The 22,693-nt window shown below is 46.5% G+C and overlaps 2 protein-coding genes across 2 annotated transcripts in view; one reads left to right on the top strand and one right to left on the bottom strand.

Moving 5' to 3' along the window:
- The window catches only part of DNAJC17 (DnaJ heat shock protein family (Hsp40) member C17), an 82,824-nt gene that overhangs the window by 1,143 nt on the left and 58,988 nt on the right, over window positions 1-22,693 (bottom strand). Inside the window, exon 11 of the mRNA XM_068130587.2 lies at window positions 17,202-17,342. Within this exon, the coding sequence (XP_067986688.1) occupies window positions 17,202-17,342 (141 nt within the window). The remainder of the gene's footprint in view (window positions 1-17,201; window positions 17,343-22,693) is intronic.
- Window positions 5,653-17,605, top strand: LOC137436628 (uncharacterized). The gene is made up of 3 exons (XM_068130589.2): window positions 5,653-5,693; window positions 5,892-6,136; window positions 16,146-17,605. Exons 1-3 carry the CDS (start codon window positions 5,668-5,670, stop codon window positions 16,736-16,738), a joined length of 864 nt encoding a protein of 287 aa, XP_067986690.2. The 5' UTR covers window positions 5,653-5,667; the 3' UTR covers window positions 16,739-17,605.

Raw genomic sequence — 22,693 nt, 5'->3', positions numbered from 1 at the left:
GGTGCCGAAAGACCCCAAAAAGAATGCACAGCGCATCGTACCCACAAATGGGGTAAGACAGCCGATGACCGTACAGAGTTCTACTTCTTTCAGAAAAAACAACAACCTGCGGTTGCAGTGGGCTAAGGACCAAAACACTACACATCGGAGGATTGGAAAAACATTTCCTGGTCTGATGAATCCCGGTTCCTGCTGCTTCACGTTGATGGGAGGACTAGCGTATGGAGAAAACCATATGAGTACATGCATCCATCATGCCGTGTGTCACCATTGCAGGCTGGTGGTGGTGTGATGGTGTGGGGTGTGTTTTCATGGCACACATTGGGCCCTGATAAAAGTGGAGCAATGTTTGAATGCCCCAGGATATCTGAACATCATTGCCAATCAGATGCATCCCTTCATGGCAGCAGTGTATCCATCTGTAATTGGATTTGTCCAGCAGGATAATGCCCCATGCCACAAGGCTAGGATTGTCCAGGAATGGTTCCACGAACATGACAGTGAATTCCACTTACTGCATTGGCCTGCCCAGTCACCAGATCTCAATCCAATTGAGTATATGTGGGATGAGGTGGAACAAGCTATTCGGAGTAGAGATCCACTACCAGTCAACATGACACAACTGTGGGAAGCATTGGAGTCAACATGGGCCAACAACCCTGTGGAACACTTTTGAGACCTTGAAGAGTCCCATTCCCCTTGACGAATTGAGGCTGTTCTGAGGGTAAAATGGGGTGCAACTCAATATTAGGAAGGTGTTCCTAATGATTTGTACAGAGTGTATGTATGTAAATATATATAATTATATACATACATATATATACTGTATATATATGTAGCCAATCCCGAGGTTCCCTGAGGGCATTAAGTCAACTACAATGGCTATGCTGGTGTCCCACGGACACCATGACGGGAAGGCATATTAACCTCTCCATGAAGGACATTAGTGAGCCTGCTGGGCTTTGAACCAACAATTGAAGCACTACAGCTACAATTCTCCGATAACTACCTCATTTGCATAAATTTAAAATCAAAATCTTACGATTTATTTTTCATCCGATTTGAACTGCCAACCGTTGAGATGCTTGTCCTGTGTCGATGCTACCACTGTGATACCCACCGCCCTTTAAACACTACCATCAACAAAGCAAAATGGATGAGAAATGAGCAACAGAGGACGTAACAATAACTAAAACGGCACTCAGTAAATTATGCGCATACCAGTTAACGTTTTGTATCACACTGATGCTACCTGATCTTACCTGATCTGGATCCGGATCCACATTTGAATCTTCACTAAGATTTAATCAAATCATCCTCATCACACACCCAACATGTCCATCAAGTTTCGACCTAATCCGTCTACAACTCTTTGAGATATCGTGCTCTACATAGTTTTTGGTCCCATCTCTCAACGGTGAAAAACCTATAAAAATTCTCGGATCCAGATCCAGATCCGGATCTTCACCAAAATGGTTTGAGCCTCGTCCTGGAGGTGGGGTTGCTATCTTTATAAAAAAAACTCTCTTCCTCACTCGCCCTGCACTGCCCTCTCTCCACCTCACCCCCAGGAATACCTTTGGCTACGGCTTCCCCTTCGCTCCCACCTTTTGTTCATATGTGTGTTGTACCGTCCACCAAACAGTGATGACTCCATCTACATCTCGCTGTCTGATAATATGGACCAACTTCTATCTACCCATCCCAACTCTCTCTTCCTCATATGTGGTGATTTCAACTGTCACCATGCCAGTTGGCTGGGGGTGGGTACCTCTCTCACCAGCCATGGCTCTTCAGCAAAGGACTTCTGTGACTCACTGGGACTGACACAATCTGTCAATTTCCCAACCCGGATCTCAGTCAACGGAGAATCTTCTCTTCTGGACTTGGTTATGACTAACTTCCCTGAAAATGTCTGCTGCTCTTCTTCTGCTCCAATCGGCTCTTCTGATCATGTGCTTGTTAAAGTGGACATCTCTCTGACCATTTTCAGAGAGCCTCCTCAGCGTCGACGAGTCTGGCATTTCACTCAGGCCAACTGGCACGGTCTTCAAGCAGCCATCAATCATCTGGACTGGTCTCCCATCTCTACTGCCTCTGACATCAACTCATCCTGGGAATTCTTCCAAAGTAAATTGCTCTCTCTCATGCACAGATTTATCCGTTCTCGTCTTCAGTTGTCATACCCTTCCTCCCGTCCATGGTACACGGAATCTTGTGGTGAGGCTATTGCCCAGAAACAACTTGCTTTCGTCTCCTGGAAAGCAAATCCAACGGAAGGAAATCTTATTTCCTTTCACAAAGCCCGAAACAAGTGTGTGTCCACCCTCAGGAGAGCCAGGAAACAATATCTCTCCTTCCTCAGGACCGAACTCTCTTATCTGTCTCCCTCTTCCAAATCCTGGTGGCGTCTGGTAAAATCTGTTTCTGGTGTTTGTTCCCCCTCCATCCCCTCCCTCACCTTAAATGGCCACACGGCTGACTCCGCACGTGAAAAAGCCGAATGCCTCAACTCTGTGTTTGCCTCTAAATCTTGTGTCCCAAACCCATCCCTCTCTGTACCCACCGTACCCAGTCGTACCCAGCTGCTCCTGGACTCTGTGTCCTTTCCTCCTGACAAGGTGGAAAAGTTTCTGTCAACCCTCGACTCTGATTCTGCAACTGGACCTGACGGCATCAGCCCACGGGTCCTAAAATCATGTTCTTCCGCTCTTTCACTCCCTCTCTCTGTTCTCTTCACCCTCTCTTTTGCTCAAGGTCATCTTCCATCTGCTTGGAAATCTGCCAACATCACCGCTTTGCACAAAAAAGGTGCAAAAACAGATCCCAGCAACTACAGACCAATCAGCCTTCTCCCAATTATCAGCAAAGTCATGGAATCCATCATTGCTTCAGATATGAAATCTTTCCTCTTCTCCAATGGCTTGATCTCTGATCATCAATTTGGTTTCAGACCTGGACACTCCACTCTGGACATGCTGCTTCTGCTTTCTCAACAATGGATGGAGGTCCTCAATGCCAAACAGGAAATTAGAGCAGTCTCCCTTGACATATCACGTGCCTTCGATACAGTCTGGCACCCCGCTCTGCTCACCAAACTCTCCTCTTTTGGTATCCATGGAAATCTCCACGCATGGCTGGCGGACTTCCTCTCTAGTCGTAGTCAACGTGTGGCCCTGAATGGGTTTCTCTCATCTCCTCTTCCTGTTCAGGCTGGAGTTCCCCAAGGCAGTGTTCTGGGCCCTGTGCTTTTTCTGGTCTTCATCAATGATCTCTCTGACTCTCTTGAAAATCCTCTCTATCTCTTTGCTGACGACTCTACTCTCTGTCGCTCCATTCTTCATCCCTCAGATCGGCAGTCTGCAGCCTCCTCACTCTCTGCAGACCTTGACAAAATCACAGACTGGGCAAACAAGTGGAACATGTCTTTCAATCCTGACAAATCTCACACTCTTACGATGTCTCTCCGAAAAGACCAACTGGACAACCCTCCCATCCACTTTCTGAATAATCCTCTCCAAGAAGTTCTGTCACTCAAGCTTTTGGGTCTCACTATCTGCCATGATCTTTCCTGGAAAAACCACATTTCAAATCTGGCCTCCAAAGCCAGTCGCCGACTGGGCATCCTCCGTCGTGCGAAGTCCTTCCTTGGCACACCCGAGCTCCTCACCACATACAAGGCTTTCATCCGCAGCTCAATGGAATACTGCTCTCCCCTCTGGGCTGGTGCTCCTGCCTCACACCTAGCTCGCCTTCGCGCTGTTGAAACCAAAGCATTCAGAATCATTGGAATCTCCCACGATGAAGCTAACTTCAAGGGCCTCTCACTCACTCACCGCAGGCAGGTTGGTGGTCTTTCCGTCTTCTACCGACTCCTCTCCGGCCTTGCCCCCCCCCCCCCCTCTCTCTCTGGGCTCTGTCCCGCAAATATTCCTACAGGTCGCACAAGATCTGCCTGCAACCCTCTTTTGGTTAAACTGCCAAAATCAAGACTCTCTGCTCACCTTCACTCCTTCATTCCTCTTTTCTCCCGCCTCTGGAACAAACTCCCTCACTCTCTTCAATCCCACTCCACCCTCCAAGTCTTTAAAACAGCTGTTCACCACCATCTCTTATCTTCCCCCATCCAAAACCTTGATCTTTTCTACCCCCGCTAATTTCACCCCAATTCCACTTTTTGAAATACCAACTTCTGTCCTGGAAGTCCTTGGTGTCCTTGTGCTTTATACTTCTCCCTCCCCCCCCCCCCCCCCTTCCCATGCCTCCTCCCCCCGGGCCCTCTCCCTTCCACACATCTCCCTGCTCTCGGATGTTGTGTTAGTGTGCTTCCCCTTTTCTCCCCATCTTGTCTTCCGCTCCCTCTTTTTGTGTATTTTGTTTGTCTGGTCGATTTGTTTGCGAAGTAAATGTTAGCTCTTTCACGAGCCTCGATTCAGTATACAAAAAAAAATGTAATAATTTCGTCATTGTCACATACCAAACCTCTCCACCAAATTTCGTCCGAATCCATCCACAACCTTTTGAGATATCTTGTTCACAAACAGACAGACAGACAGACAGGGGTGAAAACATAACCTCCATCCACCTTCGGTAGCAGAGGTAACAAGAAAGAGCAATCAGAGATTGCAGACCCTCGCCAGGATGTTTTCAGTGGTTTTTAAGGCTTTTGTGTTAAAAACAAATATGGCCGCCGAACCACGTGACCGATGACGTCATCATTTTGTTTTTTCTCCACCAATTTATCCTTGGGTGATGGTCAAGAAATTTCATTTTGATCGGATGAAGTTTTGTACTTGTCGAATTATGATGTCATAATGGAGGCACCTATGACATCATCATTAGCATATTTTATTCCCCATGGAGAGTTATTTACAATGAGCCATGTCTCAATTTTTTCGATTCAGCGCTTTCGGAGATATAGAGGTGCAATGTTTTTCGGTTTTTCCAAGATGGCGGCCGAACCACGTGACACATGACGTCATAATTCTCATTAAAAATTATACAGGTGGAGGTGCACCTATGGTGAAAATTTACTATCAATCGGACAAACGGTTTCAGAAAAAAATCATATTTATTCTGTGCGGACAAACAAACAAACAAACAAACGGACCCAAATGCAATACCTTCTCCTCCTGCGAGGGTAATAAATACAGGTTGCAATGAGGTAAGTAAAATGCAATTTAAAATACCGGAGTTAACTGTAATAAGTTCGGATTAGAAGTGACCTCATGAGATTTCATCGTTGCACATCAAAATCGATATCCAAGGAGAGTCCAACAGAATGCGTCCATGAACCGAACACCTGGATGAAGTCATGCGAATATGGATTACAACATGGTGTCTTGGTCCTGATTGAAAAGGAGGTTCCAGGGAAAGACGGAAGGGAATGTGGAAATAAAGGCAATCAAAGGGCCTCCCCAAAAAGGAATGCGTCACGTGATCTTCTTTTCTAATAGATTTTCACGACGATTGCACTGATGTCCTCCCACTGTGAGCAGAAGGCACCTGGACAAGTCCATTTGGGGTAGCAATGGACATGAAGACGAAGCAGCCGTGGACAGGGCAAGAAGTGCCGAAGATCACAAGGATACAACGAACCAGCCAGGTGATTCAGCTTTGGTGTGGAACCTCTCAGGTGTCACTGAAAAGAGTGGGTGAATCATCGAGATGACAAGGAAGCCTTGCAGACACAGGTAAGAAGGGGGAATCGTCCTGATTTGTAAATGCAATGAAAAAACACAATTACTCAAACTTGTGAATGAGTAATTATCCTTCAGGGGCAACACGACAAAACGAACACACAGGGGAAATAAATAATAAATAAATAAACCCTGATCACAAGGGCAGAGTCTGATGTTTTCACCAACCGTCACATTGACAACTAACTGAAGCGCACAGGTGATGACAGCAACGATAATGGATAGGTTGAGGTGTTACCTGCACCTCGAGGACAAGGCGAGCGCGCCCCTCCCACCTGACTGTGTGAAGTCGCTCCACCTTCTCCCTCAAGACTGCGAATCACTTGTGCCAAGTTTCCAAAACAGGCAGCATCCAAGTTCCCAGGATCTCCGGACGAGTTCATCTCTACGTGCCAGCAAAGCAACGACGCAAAAAGATTCCTTCGTCCTCACATCCAGTAAGTTTACGTTTCATTGGAACTTTTTCGTGCGTCAGATTTCCTTGTGGAATGAACAATTCATGTTTGTTTGCTTTCAAAGTAAACTTTGGCTCGATTCTGAAGTGCTGAACATCTCAACAGTAACACCCTGTCACAGGAGTTGTGGACTATTATATATTTCGTTCAGGGATGGTGATCAGTGTGCGCAGCAGTAACACACCTAGTGTACATATACCATCAAGTATTGTCGGTGTGCGCGATCACGTTTGCCTGTGTGCCGGATCATGTATGGGCACTGCTGGTGTGCCGGATCATGTGTAGGCACTGCTGGTGTGCGGGATCATGTATGGGCAAGGCTGGTGTGCATTATCATGTTTGGGCACTGCTGGCGTGCGGGAGCACGTTTGGGGAAGGCCAGTGTGCGGGATCATGTATGGGCAAGGCTGGTGTGCATTATCATGTTTGGGCACTGCTGGTGTGCGGGAGCACGTTTGGGGAAGGCTGGTGTGCGGGAGCACGTTTGGGCACGGCCTGTATGCGGGATCAAGTATGGGCAAGGCTGGTGTGCATTATCATGTTTGGGCACTACTGGTGTGCGGGAGCACGTTTGGGGAAGGCTGGTGTGCAGGATCACATTTGGGCATGGCCAGTGTGTGGGATCATGTATGGGCACGGCTGGTGTGTGGGATCATGTTTGGGCACGGCTGGTGTGCTGGATCATGTTTGGGCACGGTTGGTGTGCGGGATCACATTTGGGCACTGCTGGTGTGTGGGATCATGTTTGGGCACGGCTGGTATGCGGGATCATGTTTGGGCACGGCTGCTGGGCTGGATCATGGTTGGGAACGTTTGGGGTGCTGGATCATGTTTGGGGACGGCTGGTGTGCTGGATAATGTTTGGGCACGGCTGGTGTGCTGGATCATGTTTGGGCACGGCTGGTGTGCTGGATCATGTTTGGGCACGGCTGGTGTGCTGGATCATGTTTGGGCACGGTTGGGGTGCTAGATCACGTTTGGGCACGGCTGGTGTGCTGGATAATGTTTGGGCACGGCTGGTGTGCTGGACCATGTTTGGGCACGGCTGGTGTGCAGGATCACGTTTGGACACAGCTGGTGTGCAGGATAACGTTTTGACACGGCTGGTGTGCGGGATCACGTTTGGACACGGCTGGTGTGTGGGATCACGTTTGGGTACGGCTGATGTGCTGGATTATGTTTGGGTACGGTTGGTGTGCGGGATCACGTTTGGGCACGGCTGGTGTGTGGGATCATGTTTGGGTACGGCTGGTGTGTGGGATCACGTTTGGGTACGGCTTGGGTACAGTTTGGGTACGGCTGGTGTGCTGGATCACGTTTGGGCACGGCTGGTGTGTGGGATCACGTTTGGGCATGGCTGGTGTGCTGGATCACGTTTGGGCACAGCTGGTGTGCTGGATCATGTTTGGGCACGCTTGATGTGCGGGATCACGTTTGGGCACGGCTGGTGTGTGGGATCATGTTTGGGCACGGCTGGTGTGTGGGATCACGTTTGGGCACAGCTGGTGTGCTGGATCACGTTTGGAGATGGCTGGTGTGCGGGATCACGTTTGGGCACGGTTGGGGTGCTGGATCACGTTTGGAGATGGCTGGTGTGCTGGATCACGTAAGGGTACGGTTGGGGTGCTAGATCACGTTTGGAGATGGCTGGTGTGCTGGATCACGTTTGGGCACGGTTGGGGTGCTGGATCACGTTTGGGCACGGTTGGGGTGCTAGATCACGTTTGGGCACGGTTGGGGTGCTAGATCACGTTTGGGCACGGGTGGGGTGCTAGATCACGTTTGGGCACGGTTGGGGTGCTCGATCACGTTTGGGCACGGTTGGGGGGCTAGATCACGTTTGGGCACGGTTGGGGTGCTAGATCACGTTTGGGCACAGTTGGGGTGCTAGATCACGGTTGGGGTGCTAGATCACGTTTGGGCACAGTTGGGGTGCTAGATCACGGTTGGGATGCTAGATCACGTTTGGAGATGGCTGGTGTGCTGGATCATGTTTGGGCACGGTTGGGGTGCTGGATCACGTTTGGGTGTGGTTGGGGTGCTAGATCACGTTTGGGCACGGTTGGGGTGCTAGATCACGTTTGGGCACGGTTGGGGTGCTCGATCACGTTTGGGCACGGTTGGGGTGCTAGATCACGTTTGGGCACGGTTGGGGTGCTTGATCACGTTTGGTCACGGGATCACGATTGGACACGGCTGGTCTTCCTCAAAAAATTAACTTGTTGATCGTAAATAAATGATGGATTTGCAATTCCGAATATACCAAGGATATTGAGGAAAGAAACGTCTGGACATTGGACGTGCAACATGTCATGTTACAATTATCCTCAACTGGACCAGGTGATGCTGGAAAATCACGTGCGAATCAGCACTCTGAGAGAATCTGTGTATACGGAGCAGGTCAATAACACCTGGTGTTGGCTTAATGGTTAAGGTGGCTGACTTGAGATCTTAGGGTCCAGAGTTTGAGCCGATGTCATGCGGTTTAATTAACACCAGGTGGGTTGACTCAGTCTGTCACCCTTCTGAGGTCAGCAAAATGAGTACCAGCTGACTTGTAATGGGAGGCACTGCATCAGCGGCACAGCTGCATCCCCAGAAAATGATGCAGCGAAGCAGCCTCAGGCTGCATACCAACCTCCACCATAAAGTGGGCATTCACGTTGTCAAAGTGAGTTTGTATGGGAATGACTTGGCATCATTTAACAGCAGGTGTGTTTGCTCACCCCATAGAGAGTTTAAAGGGACATGATGCAGACTGCCATTTCGCAGTGTCATTTCTAAGGTACACATCAGACTTGCCAATTGATGACGAGACCACATTCAGTTTGGCCAAGGATTAAAACCACTCATGAGGATCATTATGCTGTCATCCTTTGTGGAAGGAACCGCATTCCAACAGCATGATCTCTCCAGAATGACCTACAAAGAGCAATCAACCATCAAATTTCAACCCAGATAGTTGGGACAGGCTCTGTGCCACTGGTAAGAGGTCCAGAAAACTGCTGCTCTGCATCGCTCTCGGAATGTCATGGACAGCAGCGCCTGCAATGGGTGACAACATCCCAACTGGAGGGTGAACCATTGGTTCCATGTTATTTTCACCGATGTGCCCACATTCTGCCTCAATTCCAACAACGGATGTGCTAGAGTCAGGAGACGAGATGGGGGAACGATTTGCCAATTGCCGCCATGAGGCAGAATGATCGGTTTGGTGGGGGTATGTGCTGGCGTTCATGTTGGTCAAATAACTAATGTCATCATTCTGAAGGATATTATGACGATGGTCAGATATAGAGGTGAGATTTTATCCACCTGTAGTCAACCCTGTGAGTCAACAGCAAGATCCACACTTGATCTTTATGGACATAAAGCTCGTCCATACTGTGCATGTCGTCAACCACAACATCACTCGTTTGGACAGGTATGCACAATCCACAGTCTGAAAAACGATTGAACATACTTGGGACATCTGATGGGGGTGGGGGGGGGCGCAGGGGGACTGGTGGGAGTGTTTGTAGACATCAAGTCCACCCACACTCTCTCGTCCAACAAATGGAAGTGGTCCTAAATGGAAAAAATGAAAACAGTTGGACCATCTGATGTGGTGAATGATAAGACTCATACAAGCTTGTTTTGAGGTCGATGGCGGTGACACATTATTCCAGCCATGCATGGCCATGTATATCATCATTACAGCCATGTATGGCCATGTGAGCTCGTCTGTGATCACTTGCAGACTGGTGTTGTTGCCAATTTGCATTCTCATTTCAGACAGCCGCGTTGTTTTCATATAACAAGTTAAATTCGGCTTCCACCGACATGTTTGTTTATGGAATGCACACATCGACGTGCTGGTTCTTTTTACCCTGGACTATAAACCTGTTTTCATTTTTTCATTCATTCATTAAAATTCATTCATTCATTCATTCATTCATTTCGATACAAAGCTGAAACCGATCCAACCTGCAGGTAAAGAATGTACGTATTAGCAAATGAGTCAGGTGAATGGTAGTTTACACGTAAAAACCCAAAGCCCCGGGTCCCTCCAACAAACATCACCGTCATTTCTGCTTCCGTGACCAATTCCTGAGAGCTATCAATGGATGGTATGCCTGAGTTATATCTCCATGTCTATCAGCAGTTGGTCGGTTACCCAAAATGTACCAAGTTTCCTTTGTTCAGGTGATGCACTTCCTTCCATCTCAATCCTTGTTCCTATCACTTCTCAGGTCCTATTTTCTCAGTTCCCTTCACAGAAGTAATAAATTCACAATACTTTGGGCCTTGCTAATTTGCACATCAAGTATACAAGATTATACAATTTTATGTCGTGCGAAAAATCAAACCCGACAGTTCTTTTGAACGAGACAAAAACCAAAAGGAAGGTTTAAAAAATGGTTACCGAGGATACTTGATGAAAAACGCAACCGGCTCACTTCCGCACAGCAACTCAAAACATTTTATACTGCAAATATTATCAATTCCAGATGTAAAAAAAACATTTCTCATTTCACAATGGAATGCAATAGTCCATTTAATTAATCCTTTCAACATTGATGCATTTGGGGTCTTCCAACACAACACGTCTTGTATGCACATCGAAAAGCAAAGGGGAAAGGAAGTTTCAAACTGTTGGGTATACTGTACTGTGTGCAGCAGGGTAAAGTAAAGGAAGAGTGGGGTGTGGTGGTGTTTTTGTGGTAGAGGTATGGTGAGGTTGGGGAACAAACACCCTCGGGAAAAATCACAAGCAAACAGCGTCATACGTGCATACGTACCTATCGATACGTGCATTTAAATGACGTCAGTGCCACAAGGTGCTGAGCACACCGAATGCTACTCACAGTCCGGAAAAGGCAGTCGAAACCCACATTCTTTGAGCCTGGCTAACAGGTTCAGTGAAGGTGAGATTAACAATAAAAGAAAAGTAAACACAGGCATTGCAAGTTCAGGACAGGAAAATTGGCTGGTTCAGTGTTCATTTTGAAGGACGAGTCACACCGATTAGAAAACAACAGGACAATCGCCCGGATCCCACTTCCTTAGGAGGATCAGTGTTGCTGCCATTTGGTATTGTTCAACGTCCTACCTAATCCATTTATAGGATGATGAGTGGAGGGTTGAACAATAGATTGAGGAAGGACGGGAAGGGAGAATCGAGAGTGATGGAGATTTTTCTTTCTTCGACATTTATAGTCCCAACATAAAGACAAACGTGGCATGTTTCATGTCTGCATGCAGGAATGAAACGGGTGGAAATAAAAAGCCAGAAATAAAAAATAAATAAGAGGAGAAGGAAGGAAATTTTCATCTGTTTTTATCAAGAGTACATGAGGTTTTTTTTTTTCAGCTCGGTGACAAATTCCACATAAGATAAGTTTACCGTACTTCGTCTACCTTGTCTAACTGTTCTCATTTGTTCTCTGTACAGTTCAATCATGTTGTGAATCTGTTCCTGCATCTTCCTTGAAGGCACTTGCATGGTCGTCTGGTACCTTTTTACCTCCGCCACTGAAGGTGGCTGGAAGTTATGTTTTCACCCCTGTCTGTTTGTCTGTCTGTCTGTCTGTCTGCGAACAGAATATCTCAAAAAGCTATGGCAAGATTCGGACGAGACTTGGTGGACAGGGCGTGTGACGAGGACGAATCGATTCGATTTTGGTGAAGATCCTGATCTGGATACAACAGTTTCTTAATTTTCTAAGTGATTCTTCACCATTGAGATATGGGACCAAAAACGATACATAGGACGATATTTCAAAAAGTTGTGGCCGAGTTATGACAAAACTAGGTGGACGAGTTGGTTTGGTGACAGGAACAAGCCAATTCGATTTTGGTTCAGGTCCGAATACAGATCCGGCCTATCAGTGGAATACAAAACATAAACTGTACAGCCTGGTGGAGGTATACGCTCTACTGAGTGCCGTTCTAATCCAATGTATTCTATTGGTGGTTATATTGAAGTTATTTTTGTTTTATTTACTTCGAAAACAGACTGGAATATAAAGTTGTTTTTTTAAATCGAGCTTTGATACAACTTGTGCGTGTCGGTCTCACCATCGAGCACAACAGATATTTGTAAACAGAACCCAAATGGTGACTCAAAGTTTTCTAAATCAGGCCATTGGTCGGGGTTGCTTTTGAGGAAGAGAAGGAAAGTTATTTCAAGGCAACTGCCTCACCACAGGATTCAGTGTACCTACCATGAGCGGAGGGATGGGTATGACAACTGAAGACGAGATGGAATTAATCTGTGCCTAAGAGAGAGCAGGTTTCTGTGGAATAATTCCCGGGTCGAGTTCATATCAGGGGCAAGTGTGACCTCGGTAAACCGGAAGTGTGAATTGGTGTTACTACTGGTGGTCTTTCTGTCTTATACCGACTCCTCTCTGGCCGAGCTCCCCCAGCTCTGTCTGTGCTGTGACCCCCAAATATTCCTGCAGGACGCACAAGATCTGCCAGCAACCCTCTTCTGGTGAAATTGCCAAAATCAACTCTCTGTTCACCTTCACTCTTTTATTCCTCTTTTTCCTCGCCTCTGGAACAAACTCCCACACTCTCTTCAATCCCACTCCTCCCTCCAAGTCTTCCCCCATCCAAAACCTTGATCTTTTCTACCCCCTTTAATACACCTCAAATCCACCTGTTTCAATCTCCGACTTCATTCCTGAAATTCCTAGTAGTGTCAATTTTTTTTATACCGTGTACCCCTTCCCTCCCCATTTCCCCCGCCCTACCCCTTCCTCAGATCTCTCGATGTCCCTGTTCTCCACTGTTGTGTTTGTGTGCTTCCCTCTCTCTTCCCATCTTGTCTCCTCCTCCCTTTATTGTTTTATGTGTCCGTTTGTTTTTTTGTGTTTAATGTGCTAGCTCTTACACGAGCCTCCATCTTGTATAAAAAAATTTTAAAAAATAATTGATTTTCTTGCACAAGTTGCATTTTTACATGTCGTGTACCCTGCGCACCAGGTACTTACTGAGACATGCAAAACTAACTGAAAAAAGTGATTTATCTTGTAGTCTATATGCACCGTATGCCCGTGTGCATTCTTTTTGCGAGGTCCAAGATGGCTGTGCGACGGCTTCACGGTTGTTTTGTCACACTAGTTGGCTGACCCTCCATCCAGTCAGTATAATAGAGATCAGTGATCGAGACGAGTTTGTGATCAAGAAGGGACAACAGTGTGCTTTCACACAAATTACAAGGCCATGAGCATAGAAAGGACAAATAAACACAATATGAGAGTTGAGGGCTGGCAGGATAGTCTAGAGCTCTAGACTCTATAATCTAGACTCAAGAGGTATGTGTACTTGCCTTGAGCCTGGGTTCAAATCCTGACGCAGCTACAAACTGTTACCTTGGTGTCTCGCAGGTAGGGTGAGGAAGCAATATGTGTGCCATCCTTCGGATGGATGTTAAGCTGGGTGTCCCATCTGCTGGCATTAGTTGGTGGACGTTAAAGGTCACACGGTGTCCTTCACCAAGAGTAGGTGCGCTATTGCTGACATCCTGAACCGATTAAATGTTTGTGCTCTGAGTGACTGCTGGGAAGGCAATAGCAAACCATCCGGTATAGCCTTTGGCAAGAAACTGATTTGGCAGCTCCAACGCTCTGTAAAAAGTATCAGCTCATCATCACGGGATTTGAACCTTGGATGCCAGCATGAATGAAACACTAACTGCTTCACAGTGGCGTATGTAAGGGAGGGGGGGGGGGGGGTCCATCAAATATGCAGAACAAGGGAGCAACTGCTATGGGTTTCCAACAGCTAAAAGAGTCAGAAGAAAGAAAAGGCTTGATGGAGAGGGAAGTTCAGATGAAGGACTGCCAATGGAAGTCGAGTTCAAGCGTGTAGCAACAGAAGTCCTTGACAGGCTTCATATGGGGATGAAGGAAAGATTTCAGAGGCTGAGGGACCATGTTGGGCGCTTTGGATTCCTTCTTCAAACTGATCTGCTCCTGAAATCAATGGATGAGGAAACTTTGCAAAAGCACTGTGCTGACTTTGCCTGCTTCTATGATGAAGTCCAGCCAAAATTATTGTTCAATGATGTCATTGATGCATGAGTGCTTTTCCTCAATAAGGAAGTACCAAAAGCACCAGAGGATATTTTGAAGAAGCTGGCTGCATACGGCAATGATGTCTGTCCCAACCTGGCAACTGCAGTCCGAATTTTGATCACTCTGGCATTCTCTATTGCATCCTGTGAGAGAAGCTTCTCAAAACTGAAAATGATCAAAACCTACAATGGCCCAAGACAGGCTCAGCAGCTTGGTTCTAATGTCGGTTGAGTCAGACTTATTGGATAAAATTGATATCATTGATGTGACAGATGATTTTGCTGCAAAGAAAGCATGATGGGAGGCAATATGAAGGTGAACTGATATACTCATTGTAACTCTTTGCTGTTATGTGGTTTTCCAAAAAAGGTGTACAACTGATGTTTTTTTACTAGTGTTATTATTTGATTTTGTCTTGTTTTGGTGGCATGAGGAAGCTATCGTATTTTCAAATTTTCAGTTCAAATTGAAATTCAAATAAAAAAGATTTATTGTTGCAATTTTTTCCATTTTTCATCAAACATCACCAAATGTTGGAGGAGGCCCCTCAAGGAGTCAAAGCCCCCCCTGGCCCCCAAAACTCTAGCTATGCCTCTGCTGCTTTTTTTTTTTTGTATACAAGATCGAGGCTCGTGAAAGAGCTAACATTAATCACACAGAAAGACAAACCGACACATAAAACATACAACATGGGGAGCGGTAGACAAGATGGGGCAAGAGGAGGAGGAACACAAACACAACATCTGAGAGCAGGGACATCGAGAGATCTGTGGGAGGGAGAGGGCTTTGGGGGGGAGGGGGGAGGCATGGGAAGGGGGGTTGGGAGAGGTAGAAAACATATGGACACTGCCAGGACTTCCAGGAAAGAAGTTGGAATTTCAAACAAGGTGGATCTGGGGTGAATTAGTGGGGGTAGAAAAGATCAAGGTTTTGGATGGGGAAAGATAAGAGATGGTGGTGAACAGCTGTTTTAAAGACCTGGATGGAGGAGTGGGATTGAAGGGAGTGTGGGAGTTTGTTCCAGAGGCGGGAGAAAAGAGGAATGAAAGAGCGAAGGTGAGCAGAGAGCCAAGATTTCGGCAGTTTAACCATCAGAGGGTTGCTGGCAGATCTTGTGCGACCTGTAGGAATATTTGGGGGACAAAGCACAGACAGAGCTGGGGGAGCAAGGCCGGAGAGGAGTCGGTAGAAGACAGAAAGACCACCTACCTGTCTGCGGCGAGTGAGTGAAAGGCCCTCGGAGATAGCTTCATCACGGGAGATTCACGGGAGATTTCATCACGGGAGATTTCATGCTTCACCATGAAAGTGGTGTAAGAGGAGCTGTCAAAAAGCATTCATGAAGTAATGTCGTTACTCCTCATATATAACTTCCAGCAGGTATCGCACTCGTTTTCCACAGTGATGAGTGAGTTTTGTGATGCCAGTGGAACATGTCATGTTTTTGGCTCAAAACATTTTGAAAAGGGGGGAAAAGTGGTGATTCCTCTTGTGTGCACAACAAAAACAACCAAAAGATGGAATTTGACACGAATGCGTCGATGGATATGCCTCTGCTCGCATTTGATGTCACAGTGTTACATATGATCACAATTTAAGGTCACATGTGAGAGAAATGAGTGATAAGTAGAAAAGAGACAACATCTGATGCTTACAACTCGAGTTATGGTCTGAAAAACGAGCACATGACCTTTGAACTGATGAACCCAAAATGTAATCAGTTCTTTGTTTTACAGTGCATACGTGTGCCAAGTTTACACAAAAAAAACCTGTGCTGAGCAATGTTAAATATTAAAAGGCCTTATCAAAAATTCATATGTCTGAGTCATACCTTTGCTATTACAGCAACTTATTTTTCCCTCAAACAATCTTTCTTATACTGAACATGTGATTTTAAATTCCTGATCCAATCCTTGTCTTCTCAGGTATAATTATGAGCACCAGGTCACCTGAGGATTTTCTCCGCCAAACGAGCCTGCGCCGCCACAACCGTCCCCTCACCACCTCCATGATATCGGCACCCATTGGGGATCTGAGACATGAGGCCCATGTGGGCAGCCAAGACGATGACATGTTTGGAGACCTCGATTTCCTCAGTGGACGCGTCGACCTCACAAGGACCACAAAAACCGGTCTTATGACAGCTGCCAAGTCAACATGGGAATCCGATTTCCCACCACCAAAACCTCCACGTCTCTATCTGTTACCTCGCAATACAAAGAATTTGGCCAAGACCTTCCCCGAAGAAACTAAAGCTCAACCTGAAACGCTCGGCTCATCACAGGTGGAAGAAGGTGCAAACACAATCCTCTCTGCAAATAAAAGGACTCTATCAAACCCAAACCTTTCGGTGTCCTCCCCTACCAGTCTTAGACGCTCAAGCTCGCAACTCTCCTTTAACTTGGATCTCGGTCCCTCACTTCTTGACGAAGTATTTATGGGTTTTGAAGCGAATGCAGGACTTCAGGAGTTTTCAGCTGGCTGTTCTTGGCTACCTCAAGCAACCATATCACACTAGCCAACGCAATGGCAAGGTCCACAATGGTGGTAATAATGCTGGTGTCAAAAACGTAAGAAAAACCCAGAAGGTGTTGTGAGGTGAGACAGAACTTTACACTCTATGGTAAACAAAGGAGGCTTTTCTCTAATAATTTCTGGACTCAGTGATACCACAGAAAAGCTTACAACAGATGCCAGGAAGGTTGAGACAAACGGATCGGTACTACTTGTGAAGCATGATGTGTTGTGCAAGGACATTTTCATCAACATTTTCAACATTAAAATATATACTATGCAAATGTTCATCATCTGAATGCCTGAAGTCGAGTGACAGAAGAGTTCGATTTTGATGGTGAGCCCTGACTTTTCTAAGGCTTCTAAAAGACAAATGCGATGCTCATCACACTGCAATGTATGTGCCAATGCAGGGAATACATTTCGGTGTTTAAACCAATCAGGTAAACGGCTCTTTAGGACCTCACCAATGCATCACCAGGTTGCCTCGAGTGAGTCTCTGCCTCGTTGCGGTTCCCTCCATCACTTTGCTCTCTCCGTTTCCCATCCAGCCACCGTACAGTTAAGGGGTTTGTTGTTAGACCTCTCTCATTGATCACCGCCAGCTCCTGGAAATTATACAACATTTGCCCCCAAAGAGTTCAAATGCAATTCCTTGTGTCCCAAACAGATTGTAGTATGTTATGCTCTATCACTTTTGTTTACTAATTTTTGAAATGCAAGATTTTTTTTTTTTAAATACATGTAAAAAATGTTGTTTCAAATATATTTGGTGGCGGCTCAACTCGGACGAAATTACCGTGCCTTGTTTATATAAAGTGTAATTGACTGTAATGGCAATGGCGAAAAAAATATTAAAGTTCAACCTGCACCAGTGTGAAATTTCACAGACGAACAAGATAGTATAAAAAATATATTCATGAACCTTTGAGTGACAAGATAACACACTCGATATTCGTGGTGTACGTAAACTATCGATGCTTCTTCACCCCCAAATGTCCTCACAACCATTGACAACATAACGTGTAGTTTTAATGCACACAATTTATTCTCTTTAATCTCGACCTTTTCATATACAATGTGTAACAAGAAAGATTTATCAGCATCATCCATCTACTCTTTCCATGGTATTCTTGACATTCCACTTGGTTTATCCTACAGATGATTCACCTTTACAAAAAAACCCACAAAATTATTTATATCTGTAATTAACAAGGGATTGGATCTCACTTTTTGCTTTAGATGTGGGCACTGCACATAATGTTATTACTCCTATAGATTGGCAGGATAGACTGGATTAGAGGTACGCACACTCACGTCTCGGCATTCTATCCTAGGTTTGAATCCTGACCCAGATATAAACGGTCATCCCGGTGTTTCGCAGGCAGAGTGATTCATTAATTTGTGTGCCGTCCCTCAGATGGACGTTAAGCTGGGCGTCCCATCTGCCAGCATTAGTTGGTGGTCGTTGAAGATCCCACAGTGTCCTTTGTAAAGTGAAGAGTGTGCGAGCTATCGCTGGCACCATGAACAAATTACAAATTCCTGCTCTAATCTACAGGGGGAACAGCCACACTCCCAGGAATGATGCACCCAGCACCTATGTGCTGCACACAAATTGGACATTATTATTGTTCCTAGCCATGCTCAAATACATCGTGGGAACTTGGGCAAGTCCGTGTTTCCTCCCTGTTGGATTATATCAAGACATGCGGCGTTATACTCATCTCCTTGTTTTACCCCTCCCCAGCATAAAAAAAATGCTTTAACTTTTTTTTCTTTCAAACAACAAACCATATAAAGCTTGCTTTTTTAACCCTACAAGTGTATTTGTACTGAATTGAATTACCACAACAAATCAAACTTTATTTGTAAATGACAAGTTCCCGATCAGGGAACCTCAAAGCAGGAGGAAGCCATTCGTCCCATCGATCTGCGCATGCGCAAGATTGGAGGTCTCGTCTCTTCAAAGCTGTCCATGCGCGCTCGCTTTCGAAGTTAAGTAACTTTTCACAATTGTGTTTTTGTCGAAACTGTATCTTTCTCTCGGTGTATGTACCTATTGTGGTGTCTTTAATAGTATTCTTGGTGTTGGTTTTTCATACCTGTGTACAGAATCGTCGGTCTTTCGTATCGCGTATTCTGAGGCCTAAGTGTAGTACTAGGCTACCGTGTCCGACCTTGGCTTGAGGCTTTGTTTTTGTCTCAGCGGTTCTCCGATCGCGCTGCAATTACTTTCTGGTCTCAGATTTTCCCGGTCTTTTCACCCCATACTTCCTTGTTTTAAAATCTCCTCAAATAAAACAAACAAAAAAAATATTTCCTTCGTTCTTATTTGTTCGTTCGTTCTTCGACCACGTTGTTTGTGATCACGTTGTTAAAAAATGTCTAATCTGTCCCCTGAAGACCTGTATTCTGTCATATTCTATAACACCTTTTTCTTCTTCTTCTTCTTCTATAAAAGGATGCTTTCGACTTGCTCACCAAATCTATCCATTCCAAAAAAAAATTCCATCTCTTATAGTGCATCTTTCATTCATTCCCTAAACTCTCCAGCACTCCATCCTCCCTCCAGCATCCTCAAACGTATTTTTGACTCGAATGTCTCAAGAAACTCATTTTGCAATAAATGTTCGTTTCCCATTAATCGTACACTTTTCAAAATCCAATCTCACCCCTCCCCTCCAAATCTTCCCCATCATCCCTCCCCTCCAAATCTTCCCCATCACCCCTTCCCTCCAAAACTTCCCCATCACCCCTTCACTCCAAATCTTCCCCATCACCCCTCCCCTTCAAAACTTCCCCATTACCCCTCCCCTCCAAATCTACCCCTTTGCCCCTCCTCTCCAAATCTTCCCCATCACCCATCTCTTTAAATTTTCCCCCTTGCCCCTCCCCTCCAAATCTTCTCTATCACCCATCCCTTTCAAATCTTCCCCCTTGCCCCTCCCCTCCAAATCTTCCCCATCACCCCTTCCCTCCAAAACTTCCCCATCACCCCTCCCCTCCAAAACTTCCCCATTACCCCTCCCCTCTAAATCTACCCCCTTGCCCCTCCCCTCCAAATCATCCCCATAACCCATCTCTTTCAAATCTTCCCCCTTGCCCCTCCCCTCCAAATCTTCCCAATCACCCATTCCTTTCAAATCTCCCCCCACACCCCTCCCCTCCGAGACTCTCCCTCGCTCCTCCCCTCCTAGACTCCCCTCTCACCCCTCCTCCTCAAAGCGTCCTCCCCGCTTCTTCCCCCTTCCAACTTTCACCTTCATCTCCCTCAACCTTCTGCCTCGCTCTTCCCCCTCATCAAATAACACCTCACTGCGCCTCTCCCAATCACCATAAAACCTTTTGTCCGCCCCATTCTTCCCTTTCTCCAAGCTATTCTGTAATCTCTGATACACCTTCAACAGCTCTCCCTACCTCTTCCTCCTCTTCCACATCTTACCCTACCGCTCCCCCCCCTGTTCTGTATCCGATGCTCCCCCTTCCTCTTCCTTAACAGTATGGACCTCAAACATCCGGGGCCTTCGCTCAAACTTGTCTGATCTCTCCATACAGGTTGCTTCTGACAAACCAGACGTGATCTGCTTAACAGAAACTTTCCTCCTTCATGATGTCTCTGATTCCTTGGTATCTCTCCCAGGTTACTCTCTCCTCCGGTATGATAGACCTGAGCCTCGTCCTGGAGGTGGGGTTGCGATCTTTATAAAAAACTCTCTTCCTCACTCGCCCTGCACTGCCCTCTCTCCACCTCACCCCCAGGAATACCTTTGGCTACGGCTTCCCCTTCGCTCCCACCTTTTGTTCATATGTGTGTTGTACCGTCCACCAAACAGTGATGACTCCATCTACATCTCGCTGTCTGAGAATATGGACCAACTTCTATCTACCCATCCCAACTCTCTCTTCCTCATATGTGGTGATTTCAACTGTCACCATGCCAGTTGGCTGGGTGTGGGTACCTCTCTCACCAGCCATGGCTCTTCAGCAAAGGACTTCTGTGACTCACTGGGACTGACACAATCTGTCAATTTCCCGACCCTGATTTCAGTCAACGGAGCATCTTCTCTTCTGGACTTGGTTATGACTAACTTCCCTGAAAATGTCTGCTGCTCTTCTTCTGCTCCAATCGGCTCTTCTGATCATGTGCTTGTTAAAGTGGACATCTCTCTGACCATTCTCAGAGAGCCTCCTCAGCGTCGACGAGTCTGGCATTTCACTCAGGCCAACTGGCACGGTCTTCAAGCAGCCATCAATCATCTGGACTGGTCTCCCATCTCTACCGCCTCTGACATCAACTCATCCTGGGAATTCTTCCAAAGTAAATTGCTCTCTCTCATGCACAGATTTATCCCATCTCGTCTTCAGTTGTCATACCCTTCCTCCCGTCCATGGTACACGGAATCTTGTGGTGAGGCTATTGCCCAGAAACAACTTGCTTTCGTCTCCTGGAAACCAAATCCAAAGGAAGGAAATCTCATTTCCTTTCACAAAGCCCGAAACAAGTGTGTGTCCACCGTCAGGAGAGCCAGGAAACAATATCTCTCCGTTCTCAGGACCGAACTCTCTTATCTGTCTCCCTCTTCCAAATCCTGGTGGCCTCTGGTCAAATCTGTTTCTGGTGTTTGTTCCCCCTCCATCCCCTCTCTCACCTCAAATGGCCACACGGCTGACTGCGCACGTGAAAAAGCTGAATGCCTCAACTCTGTGTTTGCCTCTAAATCTTGTGTCCCAAACCCATCCCTCTCTGTACCCACCGTACCCAGTCATACCCAGCTGCTCCTGGACTCTGTGTCCTTTCCTCCTGACAAGGTGGAAAAGTTTCTGTCAACCCTCGACTCAGATTCTGCAACTGGACCTGACGGCATCAGCCCACGGGTCCTAAAATCCTGTTCTTCCGCTCTTTCACTCCCTCTCTCTGTTCTCTTCACCCTCTCTTTTGCTCAAGGTCATCTTCCATCTGCTTGGAAATCTGCCAACATCACCGCTTTGCACAAAAAAGGTGCTAAAACAGATCCCATCAACTACAGACCAATCAGCCTTCTCCCAATTATCAGCAAAGTCATGGAATCCATCATTGCTTCAGATATGAAATCTTTCCTCTTCTCCAATGGCTTGATCTCTGATCATCAATTTGGTTTCAGACCTGGACACTCTAATCTGGACATGCTGCTTCTGCTTTCTCAACAATGGATGGAGGTCCTCAATGCCAAACAGGAAATTAGAGCAGTCTCCCTTGACATATCACGTGCCTTCGATACGGTCTGGCACCCTGCTCTGCTCACCAAACTCTCCTCTTTTGGTATCCATGGAAATCTCCACGCATGGCTGGCGGACTTCCTCTCTAGTCGTAGTCAACGTGTGGCCCTGAATGGGTTTCTCTCATCTCCTCTTCCTGTTCAGGCTGGAGTTCCACAAGGCAGTGTTCTGGGCCCTGTGCTTTTTCTGGTCTTCATCAATGATCTCTCTGACTCTCTTGAAAATCCTCTGTATCTCTTTGCTGATGACTCTACACTCTGTCGCTCCATTCTTCATCCCTCAGATCGGCAGTCTGCAGCCTCCTCACTCTCTGCAGACCTGGACAAAATCACAGACTGGGCAAACAAGTGGAACATGTCTTTCAATCCTGACAAATCTCACACTCTTACGATGTCTCTCCGAAAAGACCGATTGGACAACCCTCCCATCCACTTTCTGAATAATCCTCTCCAATAAGTTCTGTCACTCAAGCTTTTGGGTCTCACTATCTGCCATGATCTTTCCTGGGAAAACCACATTTCAAATCTGGCCTCCAAAGCCAGTCGCCGACTGGGCATCCTCCGTCGTGCGAAGTCCTTCCTTGGCACACCTGAGCTCCTCACCACATACAAGGCTTTCATCCGCAGCTCAATGGAATACTGCTTTCCCCTCTGGGCTGGTGCTCCTGCCTCACACCGAGCTCGTCTTCACGCTGTTGAAA

Source organism: Myxine glutinosa, chromosome 11 (genome assembly GCF_964187855.1).
Source record: "Myxine glutinosa chromosome 11, kmMyxGlut1.1, whole genome shotgun sequence".
NCBI lineage: Eukaryota > Metazoa > Chordata > Myxini > Myxiniformes > Myxinidae > Myxine > Myxine glutinosa.
Note: the sequence above shows the minus strand (reverse complement) of the source record. Positions and strands in the feature narration are given on the sequence as shown.

Excerpts from the sequence above, each read along its gene's own strand:
- LOC137436628 (XM_068130589.2), top strand. The coding sequence starts at position 5,668 with ATGACAAGGAAGCCTTGCAGACACAG. Across the intron at positions 5,694-5,891 it reads AGGAAGCCTTGCAGACACAG|CGCACAGGTGATGACAGCAA; the intron begins GTAAGAAGGGGG and ends AACTAACTGAAG. Across the intron at positions 6,137-16,145 it reads TTCCTTCGTCCTCACATCCA|GTATAATTATGAGCACCAGG; the intron begins GTAAGTTTACGT and ends TTGTCTTCTCAG.